Source organism: Serinus canaria, chromosome 14 (genome assembly GCF_022539315.1).
Source record: "Serinus canaria isolate serCan28SL12 chromosome 14, serCan2020, whole genome shotgun sequence".
NCBI lineage: Eukaryota > Metazoa > Chordata > Aves > Passeriformes > Fringillidae > Serinus > Serinus canaria.
The window spans coordinates 359266-385123 of record NC_066328.1 but is presented as its reverse complement, the minus strand read 5'-3'; the positions used below and the strand labels follow the sequence as shown (position 1 = coordinate 385123).

At 47.1% G+C, this 25858-nt stretch overlaps 1 protein-coding gene across 3 annotated transcripts; it reads right to left on the bottom strand.

The window, feature by feature from the left end:
• LOC108962331 (uncharacterized) lies at nucleotides 1–21786 on the bottom strand. 3 transcript variants are annotated; one of them, XM_050979888.1, is made up of 4 exons: nucleotides 21572–21786; nucleotides 5016–6014; nucleotides 4712–4884; nucleotides 1–4006 (listed from the first exon to the last, which is right to left on the bottom strand). In XM_050979888.1, the coding sequence occupies exons 2-4, from the start codon at nucleotides 5398–5400 to the stop codon at nucleotides 3629–3631; spliced, it is 936 nt and encodes a 311-aa protein (XP_050835845.1). In that variant the 5' UTR covers nucleotides 5401–6014; nucleotides 21572–21786; the 3' UTR covers nucleotides 1–3628. The 3 variants fall into 3 exon arrangements, with proteins under 3 accessions (XP_050835845.1, XP_030085737.1, XP_050835846.1); XM_030229877.2 differs by having other exon boundaries at nucleotides 21601–21786; XM_050979889.1 differs by lacking the exon at nucleotides 21572–21786 and adding an exon at nucleotides 14041–14171.
• Between the last annotated feature and the right edge of the window lie 4072 nt (nucleotides 21787–25858).

Below are 25858 nucleotides of genomic sequence, written 5' to 3'. Positions count from 1 at the left end.
TCTGGTTCTCAACTCCTACATTTATTCCAAGTACCCAGACCAAATAGTCACTTCTGGAAGCCTTAGGGACTACAGCTTTTAAGGGATAGGAAAAATGTTTTCTGGGTTTTGGCTCTTGTAAGGACGAGAAGACTTAACTGCCATGCTCTGTCTCCCTAACCCAAATGCCTTTTGACCAGTTGAACAATTTCAGTCAATTCTGAGCAGTGGGTAGAAGTACAGAGTGTAGTAAAAAGTATTCTGTTGGATGGGGTGACAACCCCAAGTCCCTTTTGTCACCAAAAGAAAGGTTGAGCATGTGCTCAGGTTACCTGTGATGCAGCATGGCAGCATGATTTCAGGGCAGTGCGGGGAGAGAAAGGTGAAGAGCATGGGAGCCGGAGGGCACAAAGTCATGGGAGCAGTGTGATCCCTGACACCAGAGGGTTTCTGACCACCCAAATTACACTGTTGTTTCTTGGCAGAGCTTAACATGACGTGTGGGCTCACTGGTGAAGGTCTGGGGCCAGGTGTCGGCTTCCCAGCCAGAGCAGGAGCAGTCCATCAAAACCTGTCTCCAGGGATTCCTGGCCAGCCCCCATCCCTTCTCCACAGATGGGAGAGTTCTGAAAACCAGTCCTGAGTGTATCACCCCCAAAAATACACCATTCATGTCACACAGTGGTGGTAAGTAGGAGGAACTCTGCTTCTAGCAAAGAGAGCGAGGCTGGGACCAGTGTCAGGTGACATCTCCACAGGAAAGGGCACATGTGGGCAAGCCACTGGGCTTCAGTGGAGAGGCTCTTGCTTTTGAACCTGTTGCTCTCACAGAGGCTCAATTGCTGGGAGCAGCTACTGGCACCCAGGCTGGAACTGTCTAGAGGTGGGATGTCACAAGGACTGTAGCAGGGGGAAAATAGTGGGAAGCTGAGACAGCCCAGCCTGTTGTTGCCCAGAGAAACTGTGGCTGCCCCATCCCTGAAAGTGTTCCACACCAGGCTGTGTAGGGCTTGAAGCAACCTAGGATAGTGGAAGATGTTCCTGTCCATGGCAGGGGATTGGACTAGATGGCCTTTAAAGGTTCCTTTGAACTCAACCCAACCCAACCTGGCCCAGTCCAACCTATTCTGTGACTCTGCATGACCTCCTAGGCCCCCCCTGTGCTGGGAAAGGTCATGGCTGTAATGCCTGTTCTCTGCCTTTGCTCCCTCAAGCTTCCTTCCAGGGCTGGGAAACTTCCCTGTTTGTTATGGGATCTCTCCTGCTATGTTATTGTTTTTTTGGCCTGGCTTTTTATTTCATCAAAAGGTGAGAAACCACTGTTGCATCTGCTGTGTATCCCCCATCCTCTCCTTCTGCAGGGCCTCCTCTCTAACTGCTGTACAGAGACCTGCTCCTTTACTCAGCTGGACACCTACCATGCCTTCAGACTGTTCAACATTCTGCTTCTCATTCTTGCAGTGAAGTCCCCTCCATTTCACGAAGCCTCTGCTTCTGACAGAGCAGACTGCAGGTTCTGCAGGAGGCTGAGATAACACCAGTAAATCCAGGATGATGCTGGGAATGTCAGCAGGTACAGTACAAGGGCCATCAGTAGTACTGACAACAAGCTGTGGTGGGAGAGCAGAAAGCTGAAGGCATGTGGCACACAACAGATGATGCTGTGGCCACAGGGAAGAGCTCTTCCTTGGAGCAGGATGGAAATAAGAGACACCTTAGGATTACCTTGGTGGGAAACACCTTCCATGTTATAACATGACACCACATTAGATACTAACTTGGTGTTCCCTAATGTGGTCAGGAGGCAAACAGCAGCTGAACACTCAGGCTGTACATCTGTCTGAAATAAATGTTACAGTGGATAGGCTATTTAACCAACCCAAGTGATTTATTAATTTTTGCTGGGTTTTTTTAGCACTGGATGTGCTGATGTGCAAGAGTTAGAAATTAGGAAAGTTCTTAGAATACATTTGGGGACTAAAAAACCCAGTATATATATATATAATTTTTTGTTTGTTTGGTTGGGTTTTTTTTAATAATTTAAGAAATAGCCCAAGACAGATTTCGGGAAGCTCTTCCAGAAACCAGCGTGGTTTTAAGTACATGTGCCAGGGAATAGCAGTTGTTCTGCTCCTCTTTTTCTCCGAAACAGTAACAGAGACATTAGGGAACTGTCTGCTGAGTGCTGGTCATCCAGCCTCTTCTTTTCAAACCTGAGGTGCAGAATAGCTGCCTTGTGCAAAAGAACAGAGCAACTGATCATGTGTTTTTCTTCATCTGTTGCTTTTCAGGCATCCCCAAAATTACACCAAGATCCAAATGAATGACCGCAGGCAGATGACAGCAGACTTCTAATTCTCCTGGGAACAGCTGGATCTGACAGCCCTGGGGCCAGCAATGTGTCTTGGGACAGCAGAGCAGGTGTCCAGCTTCCCCAGGCACTGGGGCTGCTGCCCAGACCTGCCACATGCATCTACATCTGTGCATGCGTGTATAGCTCTGTGTGTGCGTCTATGTACAAACACCTCAATTGGTTTTTACCCTTCTTAATTTTGACCTTGGACTCTAAGAGACCTCAGAAACAGGCTGTGGACTTCTCATAGGCACAGGCTGTGCCAAGTGTGGTGCCCACATAGACAGAAGACTGCTTGGCTGATGCTGAGGAAGGACACGTGTTCTGCCTCCTCTTGGGATTCACAACTGGGTGCTGAGCCAAGGCCACTCCCATCAGACCTTTGTGCTGGCAGGCAAGGCCAGTCTCCGGTCCTTCTGGACTCCACTGCTCAGTGAGGGCCCATCAGCCTCCTCTGTGCCCTTCTGGTCTAGGCAAGGGGGTTCTCAGCATCATGACCTGCTCTGCTAGAGCAGCACTGCACCACCAGCAGCCTGCCCAGGTGCAACTCTTTCTGGTATGGTCCTGCCCATATTTGCCAGACAGTGGGCAGCAGTAGTACCAGACTCCAGATCTGCTGGGTTTATGGGGTGAGGAGGGTGGAATCTGCTCAGTAAAATATTGTTTCCTGCAAGTGTGATCTACCCCTAATGGTGCAGCAGCTGATACCAGGCTCCAACAACACTGTGTGTGGAATGCTGGTCTCACCTCACGGGTTTCTGCACCCTGTGCAGTTCCATGCATTGTGGTAGTGACCCAGACAGATCCAGCCTCCTCACTGGCCGGGTGAGGGGTAGGGAATACACAGATTCTGATCCCACACTGGTTCTGAACCGTGGCGTAGACAGATTTTAACTGAACAAGCTTCTGTGGAGGGGAGGGCAAGATTGATCATGATGGCATTGACCCTTATGAGAAGGAAGCCTCTTGTATCCTTGAGAATCCCACCTCCCTGCTGTGTCCAGGTTAGCAGCATCTTCTCCTTGCAGGCAACTGCCTTCTCCTGAGGTCCATGGGCCCCAGCCAGCTCCAGTGCCAGCCAGGATCAGCAGCACAGGAGCAGCAAGGCCTCAGCCTTCCACTGTCCAGCCTCTTGTGCCAGGCAGCCCCTTCCAGTCAGCAGGGCTGGGAACATGAGGCACCAGGGACCTTATCTGCTGGGTGCTGCATGTAATCCTTGGGCAGCCTCTGAGAGATGGTTCTTCCTCCTGGCTCCATTAGCACAGTACTGCTGGCACACACAGGCCTTGTGGGAGCTCAGATCAGCTCCATCTTGAACTGGCTGAAGTTTGGCATGCTGGGCGAGGGCTCAGCCATGCTGCTGAAGGGGCCACATGGCTGGGTGGCTGGCACAGTGCCGTGGCTCACGGTGGAGCTGAGCTGCTGCAGTGTCATCAGCACCTCCTGCTGCAGCCGCTGCTGGTGCTCCTGCTGGCGCTCCAGGCGGCACTGCCGCTCCAGCACCACGTGCAGGGCCTGGCTCAGCTTCTGCACCTCCATCTGTACAGCATTCAGCTTCTCGGTGATGGCAGGGCAGCTGGGAGCACTGGGGGGCACTGGTCCGCTGCAAGTAAGACTGTGATTTCCTGGACCCACAGAGTTTGGCAAGGCAGTCTGAGTGCTGGCATCTTTGACCTGGAATAGTGGGAGGCAGGAGAGAAGAGAATGTGAAATATTATCAGCTGCCTGTTGAATGGCATTTAACATGGGATTTATTCTGCACTTAGGTACAAAGCTCAGAGAGGAGCTCTCAGAGAAAGGCATCACCTTGCTGCAGACCTCTAGACCTCACCATGTGCTGCTCTTCAGCACCACCCAGCCCCTAAGCTGCTGGTCCATCGGAGCCCGTGGTGCACCACGTTGTTAGCACATGCTGATCCATCCTGGATGAGTGCTGATGTACAGCAGCGGGGCTGCACATGTGATGCCAGGCTTTGCTCTCTGCATGGACAGAAACAACATACCCTGGATTTTGCTTTATAGCCTTGGGTGGCTGGTAGAACCTCCTGAGATGGTAGTGGCACCAAGCCTTAAAAACAGGTTTTGGAGCTGCCAGCTGGAGGCCAAGTCTAGTGTGACTGGGATCTCCATGGCCAGCAGTGAGTGCTGGCTGGAGGTGGGTGGGCGCATGGTCTCACCCCCACCCAGAGGGGCTTCCTAGATATATTTTCCAAGTGCCAGGGTTAGCAATGCTGGGGAGTGCAGCTAGCAGAGGTTGGGGGCACTCTGGGAGCCTTTCACCCTTAGAAGCCTGCCCCACCACAGGGTTCTGTGCAGGGCTGACCAGATGACAGCAGCTCTTCGCTGGAGCACATGGACTCTCCCACCCTGCCATCCTACCTTTTTCTGCAGGAGGATAGCCCTGTCCACTGTCTTCTTTTTCATTATCAGAGCTGAGTTCTGGGTAGGGGGTGTGACCAGCTGCCCTCGGCTGGGCAGTGGCTGGGGCAGGGGTGCAAGCCCCCTCAGAGCAGTCCCTGGAGCCAGGGCTGTGCCTGTGGAGCTGTCATCACCTACAACAACAGAGAGAGAAACACCTCAAAAAAAGACCCTTGGGGGGTCTCCAGTGGGGAACAGGGACCTTTCATGAGCCCCGCAGTGCCAGGAAGTGGCCATGGTAAACCCCAGTGGGGCCAGGGCTTACCATTCCCAGAGGCCAGCCCCATAGCCAAAGTGTCCCCAAGCTGCCCACCGTCCTTGCAGAGTGAGGCCACACTGACAATCTGGATGCCTTCCTTGTTGTCCTGGCTGCCCACAGGATCCCCGGTGGGCAGTGCAGGATGCCGGGTGCCCAGCAGCCTGGGGGGCTCAGCCTCATGCCCCTGCAGCAGGGGCCAGGGCTGGTCCCCATCCCAGCCAGCTGCCTCTGAGCCCTGCTCCACATTCTTCCTCTTGAGGAAGAGGTACACAGCTTGCGGCGTCACCCGGATGTCATCCAGCTCCAGCACCTTCTTGATCTTGCGGAAGCTCAGCCCAGCCCTGCGCAGCTCCACGATCCTCCTCTTGGCATGGTCATCCAGCCGGCCCATCCTGCCGGGACTCCTCCCACGCCTGGCACCTACATCATTGGGGTGCGTCCGTGGTGGGGATGCTGGCACCCCCAGGCAGCTCTGTGCCCTGTGATGGTGCTCAGGCTCAGCTAGTGCCTTGCTGCCAGGCTGCTGGCCCTTGCTCTGTGTCCATGTGGTGCCATCTCCAGCAGTGACACGGTTCCCAAGTGGAAAGGGTGAAGGAGGTGGCTCTTCCCACCAGAGTGAATATGGACAGCCCCAAGCCTGTCCCTTGCTCACTTGCAGCCCCTTTAGAGGGAGGGATCCAGCTTGGTCCCCCAGTCTGCCAAGGGCACAGAGGATGGTGATGGGCTTGGCTCTGCCCAATGTCCCAATCTGGACATCAATCCCACCCTGCCAGCAGTACAGTGAGGAATCAGAAGCAGTCAGGGCCTCAAGCAGCAACTCAGTGTCTCAGGAAGCCTGGAGAGAGTCCTGGCAAGTGACGGTTCATTGCATGAGGCTGGCAGGACTCCATTGTGTTTCTCTGGTGGCCCAGAAGATCACAGCAAGCAGAACTGTAGAAAGTCCGTGTGGGAACTGCTGGTGCTGCAGAGCCTGCCCTTGGGTCTGGAGATGACACCGTCCTGTACCTTTGGGAGAAGCAAATGAAACTACTGATACACTCATAAAGAAGTTACAACTATAAATATAATGGCTGCACTTCCTGTGCTTCCCCTCTCACACCAGTTACCTGCCTGTATCACTGTCTGCACAACTATGGTGGAGAGTATTTTCCACTTTCTACCAAATTCCTTAATCTGCAGGCATTTCTTGGACCCTCTGTGCTGCAGCTGCTAAAAGACATACTTTTAGGTTTCACTTCACTAAAATAAATATTTTACAGGAATTCCCAAAAGGCAGCAAAACACTTCTGATTAGAGACTACCTCAAGTGGCTGCTGCCAAGCAGATATGATATAGGAACCTTTTCCAAACCACATTTCCCAAGGTACATGTGGATCTTAAAAAACACAGTAATGTGTTATGTTGGCCAAGAAGGCACAGAGACTACTGGACATCAGCCTCAGGGAGAAATGTAGTCAATTTGATAGAGGAGTTTTGCCCCCCTGCATCTTACTTGTTCCATGGCAAAAGGAAGACACATTAGCTCCAGAGATATATGCTCTACTTTGATCCAGCTCTGTTTATGTCTAGAGGCCACCCCATGCCCTGCTTGTGTGCATTAGGGACCTTGTAGATAAGAGCTGGGGCAGTGGATATTGGAAAACAGACATCCTTGGATGTGGACAGTACAATTGCAGAGCAAGAGCAAAAGGTCAGAAATTCTCAACCTTCCCCACATCAAAGGAAGATGGTCCAAAGAGACCACCACCTTAAAGCTACAGGTATGAGGTGTTTGAGCCCTGGCAATATACTCTGCCCTCCTCCCACAGTGTCTCCAGACATGGCCAGAGGACACTGGAGTATTTGAGCAGCTGGTGACAGAAACATCATTTACATAAATGCCAGGAAAGCCAACAGCCATGTCTGCAGCCTTCACACAGCCTTCACAGGGAAGATGAGGAGACCACCTTGGAGGAGCACCAACTCCACAAGGCATCTTCTCCAGCTTCCTCTCCACTGAAGGTGTTCCTCTCTGTGTACCATCCCCATGTCCCAAATCCCTCCTTCATCACATGCTCATCCCTTTCAGCCCCTTCCCAGCCCTCAACTGAGGTCCCACCACCCTGCCCTGCTTTCCTGGGCTTGGGGAAAAGTTCATGGGAGACACAGACCATCCCTGCCCTGCTCACCCCACATAAGCTCAGCATTCCCAATTCACAGTATTCCCTCAGAACCCTCCATTTGTTGGAGGAGCATAAGGATGAGGAGTTTGGCCAGGATGGCTTCAGGGCAGTAGAGCATGGCTATGGACAGCAGCTCCATGGAGATACTATCAATAGTCAAGGCTTCACCCAAGCTCCTTCCCCTTCAAGAACAGCACTTGCCTCTTCAGCAGGGGTTTAAAAAAATCTATTTACTGAGGTAAATAGAGGTAGACCAAGACCTGAAAAGTCATTTCAGAGAAGACACTGCAAAGCAGGCTGGGGGTCAGAATCCAGCAGGTGAGCAGGAGATGCAAGAGGCAAGTGCAGACATAAGTGCAAGTCAAAAACCAGCTCCAACCCTGCTCATTTACACCTTGAGGGTGGACAAAGTGCACAACAGCCCCCGTCAAGTAGGGGAAAAGGGTTACCACTGAAAGCAACATGAGTCTATTCCATAAAACACAGTATTCCAGCAACTTCCTCCAAGATCACAGAATCACAGAAATCAACTAGGTTGGAAAAGACTTCTGAGTGCAACCTTTGACTGATCAACACCTTGTCAATTAGACCATGGCACTAAGTGCCACATCCAATCTTTTCTTAAACACCTCCAGGGATGGTGACTCCATCATGTCCTTGGGCAGCCTATTCCAATGCCTGACAACCCTTCCTGTGAAGAAATTAGACATTTTTCCTGACGTCCAACCAGACTCCTACCCTGGCTCAGCCTGAAGCTATGTGCTTGTCCTGTCACTAGTTCCCTGGGAGAAGAAGCCTTTCAGGTAGTTGTATGGAGTGATGAGGTTCCCCTGAGCCTGTTTTTCTCCGGGCTAAACAACCCCAGCTCCCTCAGGCATTCCTCGTAAGATTAACCCTCTAGACCCTTCCCCAGCTTCACTGCCATTCTCTGGACTCACTCCAGCACCTCATTATCTCTCCTGATTAGAGGAATCCAGAATGCTTTGGGTAGAAAGGGACCTTAAAGCTCATCTTGTTCCACTCCCCTGCCATGGGCAGGGACACCTTCCACTATCCCAGGTTCATCCAAGCCACGTCCACCTCGCCTTGAACACTTCCAGGGGCAGCCACAGCTTCCCTGGGCAACCTGTGCCAGGGCCTCACCCCCCTCACAGGGAAGACTTTCTTCCTAATATTTAATCTAAACCTACTCTCTGACAGTTTGAAGCCATTTCCCCTTGTCCTATCTCTAGATGGCCTTGCAAAAAGTATCTCTTCATGTTCCTTATACGCTCCCTTCAACTAGTGGAAGGCCTACTCATAAGATCCCACAGTCAGCCCTTGCAACAACCTGGCCTGGCTCCATCCCTACTTATAACTTTATTTATCCAGGCCTTGCTGCAAACTCACAGTTTTCCTGTACTAAATGTGCTCCCCATTTCCACGCTGAGTCCATCACCTTCTCCTCTTTCTCCCTCTCCAGAGGGTATTGTCCCCAGGAAGCTGCAGCCTGTGCTATGCACACACTTTATCAACTTACACATTCACAAAAGAGATAAGATCTTTACACTCACCTGGCCTTCAAGTTGTTTGTTACTCTCCAATAATTTTTGCACAAGGAAAACCAAAAAACAATTCAATGAGAGGGAAAGATTCAAGGATTTTCCTAGACCTGTGACTGATGAGGTTCCCTTTGCTTTCCAGGGCCAGGCTGGGAGTGATATGTTTCCTCTAATGGTTTCTTACACCACTTGGGAAAAATTAATTCCAGTGGTGGTTTTGCAGGAGGATATGAAAAGGGAGCACATCTGTGTAAGAAAATTCACAGCAATTGTGTGGGCTCACCCTCTGCCTCTAAAACTTTCCCTTTCTGTGGATGTCAGGAATACAGAGACGGTTCATCTCCTCCAGAAAATCCTGAAACAGTTTCATCTGGACTGACTCAACCTTTGCTATTTCTAAAATAGAGCAGCACCACAAAGTTCGCTTGGCCAGCATTTCCATGCAAAGACCAGGTGCCATTAGTTGAGTGTGGGCAATAAAAGTCCCCTGTTCTGAAATCCTGCTTGCCTCTGCCTCCCTGGCTGTCACACTGTGTTCCAGCCACAGCTGCAAGTCCTTTGGCAAACCCAGATTCTGCAGCCAGAGATTATTCTCCTGCAAGCTGCAATGGCTTCTCATGGTGTGAAAGTGTCTTCCCCCCACCCCCCTTGTGTTTTGCAGTGGGATGAGGATTCCAGGGGAAGATGCAGTGACTGGATCACTCTGTTTAATTAGTTCCAATCAGACAGGGCTGCCATGCAGCACCACAGTCTACAAGTTTTTCCCTTTAGTGGGTTGGCTTCTGAGACCTTACACAGCCAGCTGGACATACACATTTGCCTTGTTACACCACCACACTTCCAACAGGAATTTTACTCCAGCCTGGCAATTTAGGTATCTGTCCAAATTTCATATTAGCCACCCTTTCTTCAGCAGCTACTGAATGCTTGCAATGCCTGAAGTCTTTATGTACTTAGTTGTAGCTGAGAAAGGCCCTTTACCCCGGTATTACTGCTGATAATGCTCTATTCCATAACTCTGCATGCAGTATATCCACAGAAACACAGCCTAGAGCCTGGAGCAGCCTTCCCATCACCACAATTGTTTCCTTAGTTCCCCTGCACTCTGGCCCAGATAATACTACATACAGAATGAAATAGCCTCAAGAGAGGAGGAGAAAGAAGACAGCATGCTCCAGGCTTCCTTTCAGAGCAGAGTGGATTTAAGGTCTAAAAAAGAGGAAGAGCATGAATTCAGTCTTCCTACAAGTCAAGTGATGTAACCACTAGCCTTAAGCCAAGCAGGCTCTTCCTCTGCACAACTTGTTCCTGTGCTTGTGCAAGCCCCCACTCCAGGTGAACCTGAGAGAGAGGACCTCCCCATCCTGCAAGTCCTTGGGGTAGAGCTCCCTCACCGGCCTGCACGCACATCCACCCCAGCCACTGCCACCTGTCTCTCCCACAGTTCTTCTGAAGCCCTGATTACCTGGCTTTGACTGCCAAATTCCCCAAGTGTGAAACATCAGTTGTGTGACCATGGAGCTGACTCATGTCTGGGAAGATTAACTTCTCCCTTTTTTCTCACAGCTGCTCTTGGACACAGGCAGTTTTTATCCTTGGGAGGTACAAGCAAAGCTGCTTCTAGAGTTCATGCTGAGGTGAAGCAAGGAAGAGTTAATCACTCAGACATGGCACAGGTAGGTCGCTGTGCTACCCTGGGGCTGTTTTCTCAATGGCTGTTTCAGCTACACCACAGCATGCCTGTGGCCAGTCTGGCCCATGAGATGGAACAGCCTTGGAGATGTGCAGGCATTTAGGTACAGATGGTCTTAATCAGAGCAACAAGCTCCCATCCACTATATCAGGAGCAGCAAAGTCATGAGGCAGCAGGTACAGAGGTGGACCAACAGGTTTCACCAGAGAGACAAACTGCTGATGCTGATAACAGATGTGATTGAAGGGGAGGAAGGAGAGAAGCAAAAGCTGTGACCCACAAGGGAGCATGAAGGGAGATGCAGAGCAAGAAGATACAGCTCATTGTCTGGTCTCAGCAATTGAAAACAGACACTTCATGTTGTTAACATCCCAAAGCATGTTGAGCTTAAGGGCTTGCTGTGCTGCACAGAGTGCAAAATACTCCTGCCTCAAGAAGGTCTGTGAAAAATGCATATTTTACGATTGGCTCTTTGCAAATATTGAAATGAATATTATATGTGTTGTGTTAGAAAGTAACGCTGTATTAATTCTCTTCAGTAGTGTGTGAAATATAGTTTTAGGTTATAAAAATTGTTAAAATAGAAACTATGCTATGTAGGATACCTTTTTTTTAAAAAAGAAAGGATTTGCAGAGAGATAGCAGCCACAGGACACCTAAATCTTTCAGAGAAAAAGAATTTATTGCTCCCTTATCAGAAGAAAGGAACTTCTTCCCGCCTGGAAGGCGCTGTTAGGATTAGGAGGAAGAAGTTGACCGATGACCAGGCCGAATCCTGTGTTTGAATGGAATTTATGCATCATGCATGAAGTGTATGAATATGCAACAGGCTGTTGTTTTTAAGAGTTAATCCCTTGTTAACAGGGGTCCTTTTTCGGGCTTGTGCTGCCCAGAAAAAGGTACCCGGACGTCCGTAACTTTTTGTTTTTATTGTCTCATATTGTCTTATTTCAAATTGCCTAAATTATTATTACTCTAATTGTACTACTATTTTTATAGCTATTTTATTACTATTAAATATTTAAAAATTTAAAAAAACAAGTGATTGGTGTTTTTCACAATTGGTAGCAGAGGATGGTTAACACACCTCGCTGGTGGTGCTTTAGGACAGTCAGAGTGGGGAGGCACACCTTGCCCGATTAGGCTCCCTCACTCTGTTCCCCCTGGGGTGACTGACAAACGCAGGTTAGATCGGTGGACAAAAGGAGGCAATAAAACAAAGAGAAGGGAAAAAGGCTCCCTACAACCGCGGTAATTGGCCCCTAAGACCAGTAGTGCGCATGAAGAACCCGGGAAGGAAAAGGGATTGGTAAGTATTTCTCGGGGTGGCAGTGGGGGAGATGAATGTGTGTGAATGAGAGGCGGGCTGGTTGTCCCAGACCTGCCAAGTGAGTGCAGAGTCTCCCATGCTGCGTTTCCGACTTTCCACGAGGAAAGCGGCCAGTAAAGAGACGAAGTGAGTGATAAGAGGAGTGAAAGAATCCCCCGGAGTAACTGGGACTGGGTCTCAGGGAGGGGTTGGACCCCTCGGAAGTAGGGAGCAAGGTTTCCTAGCCCAATCCACTAGGAAACGGGACAGGAGGGGCCCCTAAAAAACCTGCTGGGTTGAGGGATTTAAATTCCAATAGCATCCAAGAGCAGGGTTGAGCAGAATTTTGCCAGAGTGAGGATATACCCAAGAGCATCCAGGTTGGACCACACAGCTAGATTGAGGGGTGAAAATTTTGCACAACAGCATCCGGGGTTGGACAACACAGCTCGATTGAGGGATAAAAAAAAAAAAAACTGCCCTAAGAACATCTGGGGTTGGACAACACAGCCAAAATAAATGCCCAGCATCTGTAGTTGTACCACACCGCTGGGTTAAGGGACAGAAAATGCCCGAGAGCATCTGGGGTTGAACAACACAGCTGGATTGAGGGAAAATACCCAACAGGATCTGGGGTTGGACAACACAGCTGGATGAAGGGATATCCAATGGCACTGGGACTGGCCAGAAGCACCTAAATTTGTAATAGGTGATGTGAAAGTAAAAGGTACCTTATTGTTGTCTTGTTCTGTGTGTGAGGGTGAGTCACACAAAAAGCCTCAACTTCCCAGGCGGGTGGGGGGCAGTTGGCCAGCAAACCAGGCTAGTGTCCTCGGGCAGGTGGGGACTCTGTGGCCGAAGGGCGTGTGTGACCTGCAGACCAGGCTATTGGTCTTCGGGCATGTGAGGGGGCCATAGCTGAAGAGTGTGAGTGACATGTAGACAGCCTCACAGGTGAACGGGAACCGGAGGCGACCAGAGTCAGGGCCCTTCCAGGAGGCCTGGAGATACTGAGACCTGGAGGCCAACCCCAAGGCGAAGGGAGGGGCACAGGGACCCGTGAATTTTTGGTGATAAGAATCCACTTTGTGTCTTGAGGGTGTGAAGGAATGTGTGAGGGTGAATGAGAAATAAAAGTGAGTGAATATGGATGGATGAAAATATGGGAAATGTGGACTGTGCATTTTACCCTCCTTTTGGGGAGGTGTATTGTATTGAAAAGTAGTGTGGGAAAATGGTTTGTTTTGGTTGTAAGTGATTAAAAGAAAAGTGGTATTTAAGCTGTTAGTGAAAGTGAGAAACAGGCAGGGGATGAATATATAAGATCTTGAAAATGGAACAGAAAACCAATAAGTTGGATAGAGGAAAAAGGGGACTAAAAGCATACTAGAAGAGATACCCCAAGATAGGCCTTTGGGAGTTAGGTTAGCAAACAGAAATACAACTCCTTGCAAAATACAGGGAATGCAGAAGTTGATGAGAGAAACATGCAAGCTATAGTAAAAGGGAAAATTAACCAATTAACTTTAAACTAGAAGGCTCAAGTCTTGTGAATTAAATACTTTAAAAAGAGCACTAGAATATCTAACACAAAAAAAAGGAATTATATTGATTCAAGGTATGCCTTTAGAGCAGCACATACCTTAAGAGAAATTACCTAAGAGAGATAGCTATAGTACATATTAAGGGACACCAAAAGGTAAAGACCCTAGAAATAGGAGGAAATATTTTGGCAAATCAGGAAGCTAAAGATGCAGCAGAAAATAGAGCTGAAAGAGTTAATATTAACTCCAAATGAGGAAAAACTGGAAATTCCAAAGTTTAGGGAAGCAAAAAAAAAAAAAAAAAAAAAGAAATAAATAAAAAGGTGTTGAGAAAAACAACATGAGAAGGTCGTGAGTTAGTTCGTCGACCATTTCAAAGTATCTAAGCAGGAAGTTTAGCTTCGTTAAACTCTGGATTTATTTGTAACAACCCGTTTAATCCAGAAGAAAAGGAATATACCACATGCTGGGGGGGGGGGAAGATTGTAAGAAAATAACATCTTTAAAGAGTAATAAAAGAGAAACGGTGAAAGAAAAAGGCTGGGAACAAAAGATTACCTCATCCATCCCATTTGTTTCCCCACTCGTTCGCGGCTGCACCACCCCTCCCAGCCCCTGTGCCGGCTCCGGCACAGTCCGTGTGCCCCGTCTGTCCCATCCCCGGCTGCCCCGTCTGTCCCATCCCCGCTGCCCCGTCTGTCCCATCCCCGGCTGCCCCGTCTGTCCCATCCCCGGCTGCCCCGTCTGTCCCATCCCCGGCTGCCCTGACTCTGGCCGCCTACCGCCGCTGCAGCCGGGGTCCCTCGCCGGCTTTGTCTCTGCCGGCTCAGCCACCATTGGCCCTGCGGGACAATCCGCGCTCCAGCTCGGGCTGCACCCGAACGCCCCTCGGGCGATCCCGCCCGCAGACCCCGCCTTGGGAGGACCGAGACTCGGTGCTGTGCCGAGTCCCACCCGTCCTGCCCCGAGCTCCGTTCCCTTGTAACCTCAGCTCCAGCTGGTCAGGGGAACTCTCTAAAGGAATCACCTATCGAAACACTAAAAGTTCAGTTAAAATAAAGCCCTCTCCTGATTCTTTCTAAAAATACAGGAGAAAGGCTATAGAAGGTAAAAATCCAAAAAGAATGGGATAACGGGATTGCTCTATTTCCATTAAGAGAGGTTCCCATAGGAGGGGGCGGAGCAGGGTTTGTAAATGCTCCTTTGACTTTGTCTGAGGTCACACATTTTAATAAATAAATAAAAGGGGTATTTGGAGGATCCCATAGGTAGCTTATATATCAAAGATGTTAGACCCAGTAAGCCACAGCCAGCCAGTATGTATTTAAGTTATAACAGCTACTGCAATCCTAGTAAAAGAAAGTTGTAAGCTTACTTTTGGAAGTAAATTAGTCGGGTGCACCTTGTACCATCGGAGGTGAGTTGAATCAAAAAAAAAAAAAAAGTAAGAAGAGAAGAAAGGGAGAAGTTAAAGTAGGAGGGTGGTTAGCAAACTCTGGGATGATGGAATGTGGAATGATAGCATCTTGGTGCTGGAAGAGAGCAGAAGTGTGAATGCGGGTTTTTTGCATGAAAGGCAGGGAAGTGACTTAACACATGGTTGTTAGGAGGTTATTCAGTGCTGAACTGGGGTCCGGAAAGGGTTTAGCAGAACGGGCCCTCCTCGAAGGGAAAAGAGGATAAGTTGACTATAGAAAGAAAAAGAATGTCAGGAGCACCTGAGGACGCCAAGTTTTGGGGTTACCAAGGCTGGGAGGTGTCTGACTGCTCCCTACGAGCGGCAGGGTCTCGCGAGCTGCAGAAGAGACCGATCCATGGAGGTGACCCGGCGTCGGTGCTGGGAGCAGATGACACAGGGAGCAGATGACACAGGGTTTGCCGGCCAGGAGCGGGGCTGACTCAATGGCAGAATTGCCGGGGTGGCTCCCAGACTTTTGGGGTCCCGAGTCTAGGATGGCAGCGTCGGCCCCGGTAAGTGGGTCGAAAGAGAGAGAGAGAGAGAGACAGAGAAAGGGGGCAAAAGAGACCCGAGGCATGCCGCCGGGGTCCTCATGCCCGAGGCTGCTCTCCCCTGCTCCGGCCCTGCAGCGAAGTGGCAGAAGTGGGGGAAGAACAGCATGGACAGCAAGGCTGTGAGAAGAGGGGGAGGGGGCTAGCACTAAAAGATAAAATCAAAGCAGAGATTGCTGACTCTCCAAACCTCACAAAGTGGTTTGTTTTTCTTAAGTAAGAAGGTTTTTTTGTTTGTTTTGTTTGCTGTTAAAAAGAAGAAGTTGGGGTTTTTTTTCTGAAGAATGGGTTTGTAAGGTTCAAACAATTAAATGTCGCCCAAAAAGTAAAAAGCAATAGATGTGATACATCTCAAATTGGTCTGGCCTTTCTTATTTAACTAACTGTAACTCACAGAAAGAAGAATTTGCCTCTGCAGCTATTAGCACAATTGGATATAAGAAGAGGCTGCTGTGGAGAAACTTTTAGCTAAGAGAAAGTTTGGAAGAAAAGAATGGTAAAATTTAATGCAGTATTGTCTTTCTTTTATAATTATCAAATTGATAATTATAAAAGAAATGATCCAAATGATCATTTGATCCAAGAAATGTACAAAGAGTAACACCTAATTATAAATGAGGCAATGCTTATATCAGGGGTTCTGAGCACTGCCTGAATAAAACATCTGCCTGGGGAGGAATACTTCAGACAGAGGGGTCAAGACTTTTTTTGTATTCTGATCTTAGCCCATGAATTGTACAGGGAAGAAGGGGAAGTACGACTTCCATCAGTATCATACTGTAAACTTTATTTGATTCATCCCAATATTGGACATGCTACCTGGGTTATAAGTGAATGCTTGAATTGTGGGAATAATTAGTATTGTAGTTCACAAAATTTATGCTCTTATTGCAAGAAGTGTTAAAGTAATAACTTTGTTTTATGGATGGGAATTATTAGTGCCTGTTGAATAAGAGATGCCTGAGGAACAGTGGGAAACCACAGTTAGGGGTGTCAAAAACAATTTGCCTGGAAATTAGTTAAGAGAAAGTGACAAGAAAATAGAGGGCAAGACCAGATTAGCCTCTGTATTTCGCCACCAGGAAGATTCAAAGACACCTGCTGTGGGTTGCAACCTCACAGGCATGGGAGGTGGGAGTATAAGCCATACTGGACCTCTGTTATTCCTGTTTCTGGCACTCATTTGTTGTCTTATCCCATTCAGGATACCAGCAAGATTGTATCACAAATGCTACCGAAAGCATCACATAGAAAGAAACCAAAGTTCCTCTTTTATTACACATGCCTATGTCAACAGCCACTGTTATAACCCATCCAAATTAAGAACCTGTACGCAAAATGGAGAAAATTACTGGATTACCAGAAACTTAGGAAAAAGTGGTAATAGATTTGAAATTGAATGTCCAAAAGGAGAGAGATGGATTTGTTTTACATTTAAAGATAAGGCTCAAGATTCGGTAAAAAACAAAACAAAACAAAACAAAAACAAATAGTAAACAAAAAAGTAAAACCGGCACAGCAATTTAACTCTGTATTGACCTCAGATTATATGTTGAGTAGTATAACAAGACTCAAAGCAGTTATAGAAATGATATCAAATAAAGCCACCAAGGCATTAGAGTTAATATCAAGTCAGCAAAGCCAAACAAAAACTGTAGTGTACCAAAATAGGTTGGCTTTGGACTATTTATTGGTTAAAGAAGGGGGTGTTTGTGGAAAGCTTAATATATCAGAGTGTTGAAAATTGATGATCGCAGAAAAGTCATTCTAGAAACAAGCAAAAGGAATCAAAGAAAAAAAAATACATATAATAACACAGGTACCAATCCAAAAATTAGAAAACAATGCTAAAACCTAGCTGGTGGAAAATGTATTAGAAGAAATTAGGATTTTTCAACTGTCTTGATATTTCTTCCTTGTGTAATCCTCTATTTTATTTTGCCAGCAGAGTCCAGAAGATGCAAGTAGACAAGAAATATTGCTCAAACCAAATTTTTACAAAGAATAAGAGTGGGGATTGTGAAAAATGCATATTTTATGATTGGCTCTTTGCAAATATTGAAATGAATATTATATGTGTTGTGTTAGAAAGTAACGCTGTATTAATTCTCTTCAGTAGAGTGTGAAATATAGTTTTAGGTTATAAAAATTGTTAAAATAGAAACTATGCTATGTAGGATACCTTTTTTAAAAAAAGAAAGGATTTGCAGAGAGATAGCAGCCACAGGACACCTAAATCTTTCAGAGAAAAAGAATTTATTGCTCCCTTATCAGAAGAAAGGAACTTCTTCCCGCCTGGAAGGCGCTGTTAGGATTAGGAGGAAGAAGCTGACCGATGACCAGGCCGAATCCTGTGTTTGAATGGAATTTATGCATCATGCATGATGTGTATGAATATGCAACAGGCTGTTGTTTTTAAGGGTTAATCCTTTGTTAACAGGGGTCCTTTTTCGGGCTTGTGCTGCCCAGAAAAAGGTACCCGGACGTCCGTAACTCTTTGTTTTTATTGTCTCATATTGTCTTATTTCAAATTGTCTAAATTATTATTACTCTAATTGTATTACTATTTTTATAGCTATTTTATTACTATTAAATATTTAAAAATTTAAAAAACCAAGTGATTGGTGTTTTTCACAGGTCCATGTCAGATCATGAAGAACAAAGTTGGATGTGGTTATGTCTCTTCTTTCAATGCTCATTGTACACTACAAGGTCGGTTTACCAAGGCATGGGAAACAGTTTACCTCCTTCACAATGGATTCAGTGTTGCCAAAAGGGACCTTTTGTCTACACTGATCCTCATGGACCTCGTAAGGAGACACAAGCCAAATCTGTCAGATCTGGGCCTTGTGATTAGGAACAGCTTGACAAGGTTCTCTTGTCTTGTCACTTGTTTCACTTGTCTTACTTTCCTTTGTGTCTGGTTTCCAGACGTCCTTCTCAGACCCCCAGCACAGCCTGGGAAGCTGAAGCAGCTGCAAGCAGCTGGGGAGGGACACTCATCCATCTTGTTTAGTTTTGTTGCTTTCCTGTAGTGTTCTGAATAGCTGCTGCAAAACCTGGCAAGATGAGTCCTTTTTCACTCTGCATCAGCTTGGAGGGGAAAATACTTATTATAAACATTCCCAGCAGCACAGGGAAGATAGTGCTGGTTTACATGGGATTCAGATATAGATTCAGACAGCAAGAAATGTATCAAGTAGAGCAAAGGAATTGTGGAAGGAGTGAGTCTGCTAGGGATGCCCAAATCCTCACCCTGCAGAGAACTGTGCTCTGAAAACAGTCATGTGTCCATGGGGAGGACAATCCTCCACTGGGCTTCCTGCCCTCCGTGTCCTGTTACAGAGCCTGCCTGGCACAGGAACCAGGAGCTGGACAGTTCTTTGTCCAGCTCCTGTCCCTGCATAGGACAGCCCCAAGAATGGCAATGAGCTGGCCAAGGTGGTTCAGTGGAACTTAGCCCGGGAAAAGATGAACAGTATTAGGTGCCCAATGCTGAAATGTTGCCGAAGCAGAAAGTTCAGTGCCAGGGAAAAATGGTCATTTCTCCTAGGCTGCAATTTTACTCAGTGCCACTGTTCTGTGGGATTTGCCAAGCCTTATGGAAGCAATAACATTATCTAAACAGCACTGAGTGTAGTGAGGCAGCATCCCACCTTACCTGTGTACCTTACCCTTTCTTTGTAAAACTGGTGAAGGAGCAGCTCTGTTACAGGTTTTATCAAAAGGTGATGGGTCAGATGATGCTGCTGCTACCTGAACCATGCTGGCTCCCCTCTGAAGGGATAACCTCAGAAGAAGATTTTAATCAAGTTGTACTTCAGACATCAGAATGGCAGAGGGAAAGGGTTGGGTCTGGCCCAGGATTTGAAGTGAGCTGTTTAGAGCCCATAGCTTGGTTTGCTCTATCACCTGCTCTGACAACTGCTTCATTTGTTTAAGCTGTGCTTTCAGAGCAGTTGAGGAGCTAACCCTGCCTGGCCACACTTTAAAAATCAGATCCTCATATGGAAAACATTAAAATTTATGGTTATACCCTAAGATGTGCAGAATGTGAAGACTGAAGAAAGATGGATCTCCACAAGGTTTTTAGTTTTGGGGGTTGCAAAAAAAACCAAAAACTGTGAGTACAATGGTACACATAGTTTGCCTTTGCCTCAGACAATGCTACTAAAGCCTGGAGTTCATTGGGAAATAGGGTATAGAGATATGGTGGAAAGATAAAGAGGAGTGTTGGGATGTTTAAGAACACAGGGTAATACTGTATTAGTGTTGTTAGTACTGTTACCTCACCTTTGAGGGGAGAAAGGGAACAGCATTGGGAATACTGGAAAATCCTCCCTTACTAGTGAAAGGGTCCCAGGCCATACACCACAGAGCAGAGACACTGTATAAAATCACACTCTGATAGCCTTGAACAAAAGGCTTTGCACTGGATCAACTCTCCCACAGCCCAAAACCCAGAGGTCACCCTCAACATTTTTTTCTGACAAACTCAGCATGGTTGTGATGCTGTGTCTGGTAAAGGTCGGGTATGTATCAAGAAATTATTCGGAGCATTCACACATGATATTAAGAACTGTGGAAGCACAGCTTGAAGGAACAAGACACTTTCACTGAGCACGTGGAGGCCTGTGGGAGAGGAGCAGGCTAGATTTCACATTCTGGCTCCAAAATCTATCTTTGTCCTCACACTAAACAAATTAATCAAGGTGAACTTTGGTATTCAGACAAGAACAATAAATACCAAGTATCTCACTGTCCTGCCTTTACCTGTGCCTCTCTGTAAAGTATTATGTACTTTGAGTTACTGCCCTCCACTGACACAGCCCTTCCAGCAGAGAGAGAGCTACACTGGCTATGCCACCAGCACACCTTGAATTTCTAGTCTTTCACATGCCTGAATAAGAAACAAATAAATCACTGCAAAGTGTAACATAGTATTTATTCCTTGTGGTGAAACCAGGACGTTTGCCTAAGTTTAGCATTGAGCAGGTATATTCCTACAGCATCAGGACAGACGAGTGTTGCAGAAAAATGAGCATCAAGGCACAGTTTTTAAGCCAAAAGCCCTGAAATATACAAATGTATGCACTGACACATGCAGGGGCAGACAGTCATGAAATTTTAAACCTGTTCATGGCCTAGATACCAGTGTGCACTGCAAGAATAGCCTTAGACATCAAGAGAGGGCCAGTTGTTCAGAAATTATGGCAGATGGCTTAGTAGACCTATTTCAACTAAATTGCTAAATTCACACCCTTCTGCAGATTAGAGAGAAATCCCAAAATCTCCTATTTTTGTTGTTCCAAATCTATGTAGTTACTCAAAAATGCAGTCATTGGAAACTCTCTCAACTCACTGCAATAACAATTAAGGCTGTTTCTACACATTTGGATGAAAAGTTTCCAAGTCCTCAGAAGACAAATGCTCCACCCTGTACCCTAAGGAAGCCACACAGACTGTATCCTCTGGAGCCACACATACATCTACCCCTACTCTCATAGAAGTGCGGGAGTGGCAGACTGAACAGGAGGCAGACCAAAGATCTCCCAGCACAGGGGAAACACCTGCATCCAGAGGCTGTGGGCTGAGCCAGTGCTGCAGTGCAATCCCCACAAATGCTAAGCAATGCCTGGTACAGGGTGCTCACACCTCACCACGACAAAGGAATGCCAGTGTTGCTGTGGGCAGAATGACCCACTGATCACCTGGATTTCCGGGGTCTCAAGGAGAGCTCTCTGTAGTCGCTACCACAACCCAAAGCCAATTAATAAGAAGGACAAATGAAGCGCCAGTTGCAAGTCGACGCAACACACAGGACAAGCCCCCTCGGCCTCAGGCAGCGTTTAGAGACAATTAGCCCCAACCCCACTGGCACCGGAGCAGAGCAGTTCACCTGGGGAGATCGCTGTAAATGGCCTGCCCTCAGCAGTAGCCTGGGAGTGCAGGAGGGAAGGGACAGAAAAGCACTGAAGTAAGAGCCAAAAGCAGCACTCACACAGCTCTGTTATTTCATCTCCTGCTCGTCCACCAACACATGAGCAGTATTTAAAGAAATCTGCACTTCGCTGGAAAATTGCTGCACAGGCTTCTGAGTTCAAGAAGCGTCTGGAGGACAGCACTTCAGATCGGGCATGCCACTCCCAGCTCTGACACCGAACCTCAGCACCGCACCAGCCTCCGCACGGCCGCGGGCCCCGGAGACCTGCGTGCTGCACCCTCCCTGTGCTCGCACCACTGCCGGGAGTTCCTCTTATCCTTCCCCACTTCACTCCCAGCACCCAAACCAGCTCAACGCACAGAAGCAAATGGGCAGAGCACCCACGTACAGGGACTCCCGACGGCTGCCGGGGTCTTCTCAGGCGACGGCACCAACTCGCTGCCGCGTTCTCCGGTGGCCGGGACCAGTCAGGTGCCAGCACAGCCCAGCTCTACCGCAACCAACTTTCAGGGAAGCGGCTGTTTGAAAACCTCCTGTCGTCTTTGTTTGATTGGGGCAGAGCCAGCAAGGGCTGCCGGGAAGGTCATCCAGGAGGACAGCGATGTACAGGAAGGGCGGAGCCCGCCGCGTAACCCTTTCGGGGCACCCGCGTTCCAGGGCGGCCGGTAGCCGCGTCACCTTAGGGCACAGACCCGTGTATCCCGTCCCGGAGCAGAGCCCAGGCGTGGCTGGTCACACGTGCCAGAGGATGGAGGAGAAGCCTCACAGGAGGCAGCGCTGCCGTCTCTGCAGGTCCCTTGCAGGCCAGCTCGATGTCTGCGGGGGACGGTGCTGCGCCGTGCCAGCCGGGCTGTTGGCAGCGGGCAGATGCCGCGGCGGGGCCATTCGCTTTGTAACTGAAGCAGACACGTGCTTTGAGCTGTTCTCATCTCTGCTAGTGCCCCCAAATGAGATGTTAAAATGTGTGAAAAACACCAATCACTCGTTTTTTTAAATTTTTAAATATTTAATAGTAATAAAATAGCTATAAAAATAGTAATACAATTAGAGTAATAATAATTTAGACAATTTGAAATAAGACAATATGAGACAATAAAAACAAAGAGTTACGGACGTCCGGGTACCTTTTTCTGGGCAGCACAAGCCCGAAAAAGGACCCCTGTTAACAAAGGATTAACCCTTAAAAACAACAGCCTGTTGCATATTCATACACTTCATGCATGATGCATAAATTCCATTCAAACACAGGATTCGGCCTGGTCATCGGTCAGCTTCTTCCTCCTAATCCTAACAGCGCCTTCCAGGCGGGAAGAAGTTCCTTTCTTCTGATAAGGGAGCAATAAATTCTTTTTCTCTGAAAGATTTAGGTGTCCTGTGGCTGCTATCTCTCTGCAAATCCTTTCTTTTTTTAAAAAAGGTATCCTACATAGCATAGTTTCTATTTTAACAATTTTTATAACCTAAAACTATATTTCACACACTACTGAAGAGAATTAATACAGCGTTACTTTCTAACACAACACATATAATATTCATTTCAATGTTTGCGAAAAAGCAATCATAGGCATTTTTCACAAAATGTCTCTCCTCGTTCAGGTTTGGCTTAAAGGCTCAGTCCTGCCAGCTGTGAGAAGCCTCTGGAAGCGGAGCAGAACCCACACAAGGTGCCACCTCCACCCTGGGGCTGGCCCTGCGGCTCACAATTCTGCAGGAACCTGCTTCAGGTAACAGCTGGCAGCAAACCTTTTTTACAGTACTATTATTTCACTGCTGGGTCAGCGACCTTAGCTGCCCAACCCTGGAGAGATGATAGTTGTTATGAGAATAAGGGTGTGCAGGATTTTGGGACCAGTTAGCCTTTATGGATTTTCCATAACTGAGAGAGAAAAAAAGTTAAACACTGTGAGTGCAGACAGGTGGGCATTAGGCTCTGCTCGCAGTGAACGCAGGACAGGATAAGGGGAAATGGCCTCATGTTGCACCAGGGGTTTCTTTTGTTTGGATATGTTATAAATACATAATAGACTATTGGCTTTTCGCAAATATTAATATTAATCTACAGGTACAATGTTAAAATAACTTTGCTTTTATTTCTGCTATAAACAAAAACTTAGACATAGTAATAGAGGTAGCTGATATAGTTAAGAGTAAACTGTCTGTTTGGTCGGGATAACATCCAGTGAACATATAATGAGGACCCTGCTACTGATATGCCAGCTATCAGTCTGCCATCTGAATATGAAATACAAAGCTGCATTTCGTGTCAGGTACATACAGGCAACGTGTGTATTTGTGATTGTAATATGTGTGGAAACCAACCATGGGACAGTTATAAAGACGACTTCTAATAATGATTGAGAAAAATAAAGCATGGAAGGCCTTTGAACCTATCCTTTGTTTGCAATTAACCTTTATTAGTCTTAAGTTGATTTAGGAACATTTGAATTAAAGCTTTAAGGATGTTGGTTTTTTTTGACAGAAACTTTCTGCTTGTAGTTAAGCCTTAAAGAGTTTTGCAGTAATAACCTTTTGAAGTATAATTTTAGAATGTTGCTTATAGTAAGGATGTTTTGAAACAATAGCTTTAGAATATATAAAAAGGAAACATGCAGCTTGAGAAAGGAAGATGGACATCAACTCAAGGACTAATAGTTTTGACCAAGGGAAGCCTGACGTCACTGTTACGAGATTAATAGTCCATGCAATCAAAAGGGAGACCCACATCTGGAGACTGGATCTCACCATCTGGGAGACTTTTCCTTCTTTCGGAAACTGAACCACCACCACGTGGGATGCTCCTTTTCTGGGATGCATCCTGAAAAAAACTAAATCACAATAGCGTATAGAATTGTGACGTAAAAATTTGGAATAGAAACTGCTGATGAGTAAAAATTTGGAATAGAAAGTGCTGAGAAAGCTTAGGAGTACCCCTATAAATACCTGTAAGCCCCAATTATCAGTGTGCAGTTGGAGGGAAAACTTCCCCCACTGTACCCAGCACTGGATTGCTCATACTTTACCATATTAATTAATAAATTGATTGCTGCTTGAATATTGGCCTAGTCAAGCTTCTCATTTATAACATGAAGAAAGAATGGACCAAGGCCCAAACTAGAAGTGTTAAAGGGAATGGACCAAAACCACAGCCAAGAAAAACGCCTGCTCTAAAAAGGCAGTCCCAAGCAGGGGCCATGCAAAATAGTTCCTGGAATAGGTAAACTAGTTTATGGAGAAATATGAATATGCATAAGAGTCTATGAATATGCAACAGGCTGATGTAATGGAAAAGGTATTTTAGGGGTATCTGGGAGATAACAGTGTGCTCTTGGCTGAATGCCAAGCACCCCACCGTTTTTAACCCTTTGCTTTATTTCTGTCTCCTACTGTCTTTTTATTAAACTTTTTTAATTTTACCAGGAAAGTGAACATTTTTCACAGACATTAGGAATATACTCCTTGCAGAATGGGTGGTCAGACACTAGAAGAGGCTGTCCAGGACAGTGGTAGAATCACCCTCTCTGGAAAGATTCAAAAAAATATGTAGATGTGGCATCTGGAGATGTGGTTTAGTGGCGACCTTGGCAGCACTGTGAGAATGGCCTTGGAGTAAGACTCAATGATCTTAGAGGACTTTTCAAACCTAATTGATTCCATGATTCTAAGCTCATCATGACAGTCTACTAATAGTCCTCATTTGACATAATGCAGTTTCTCATTGAACCCATGTGAACTTTTAATAGACTACAAAATCTCCTGTGAGAGAAATCCGCCCTTTAACAAGATGCTGTGGATAGAACAACTTCCTTTTTGCTTTCTTTGGGGCTTTGTTTGTTTTCTTGGTTTTCTGAACCTGTTCCATACCAGGTTTTATGGAATACCCCTCGGTTTTGCAGCAGAACAGAAAATAAGCCTGTTTTTCTTCTTGCCACACACGAATTTACATACACCTGCCCTGGTCTCACTCATGTCCAGTGTTGGAGGTAGACAGGACATATCCTTCTACTGCATTCAAGAAGTGACACTTCTGTCATTAGAAATTTAACAGACGTGCCTGTGGCCATATGCATTAGCTGATCAGCACACCTGCTTCTCAGAAAGATCTGTCACTTTCAAGGCCCTGCATTAGGGATGAGGTCAAAATACACTTCTGGCTTTGTTCATCTGAAGTCAAAAGTCAGGCAGCCAGTGTGTTGAGGTCAGAGGATCAGGGTCTGCACTAGCAAATTTCCTCTTAAGTTCACAAACACATTTGGCAGGGAGAGAGAGAGAGGACATCCGTCCCACGACATCAAATGCCACTGTATGGTGCTCCATCTTAAGTCTTCAATTCTCCTCTTCCCAATTTTCTTGCAGTTGAGAGGGCAAATCCCCTCACAGTAGTGCCGTCCCTACACCCCCCAGCACCTCCGACCAGATTCGGTGTGCTGTGAACCTGTACCTGAGACAGGGTGGGCCAGAATTCACGTGTGGGGGCTGCAGACTGCTGGGCTGTCAGCTCGTAAAGCCCAGAGCTGTAGCCCCAGCCGCTACTGCCAGGACAGGGTTTGCAGGAACCTTACTTCCAGCGCCGGGGCAGCAGCTTACCTTCCCGGCCTGCTCCTGCTCGCTTTAGGGCCTTCCGCCTATCCCGCCCACCGCTATAACGC

Coding starts and splice junctions, on each gene's coding strand:
- LOC108962331 (XM_050979888.1), bottom strand. CDS start 5,400: ATGGGCCGGCTGGATGACCATGCCAAGAGGAGGATCGTGGAGCTGCGC. Junction 4,885..5,015: donor GGGGCTGGCCTCTGGGAATG/GTAAGCCCTGGC, acceptor CTGTTGTTGTAG/GTGATGACAGCTCCACAGGC. Junction 4,007..4,711: donor CTATCCTCCTGCAGAAAAAG/GTAGGATGGCAG, acceptor CCACTATTCCAG/GTCAAAGATGCCAGCACTCA.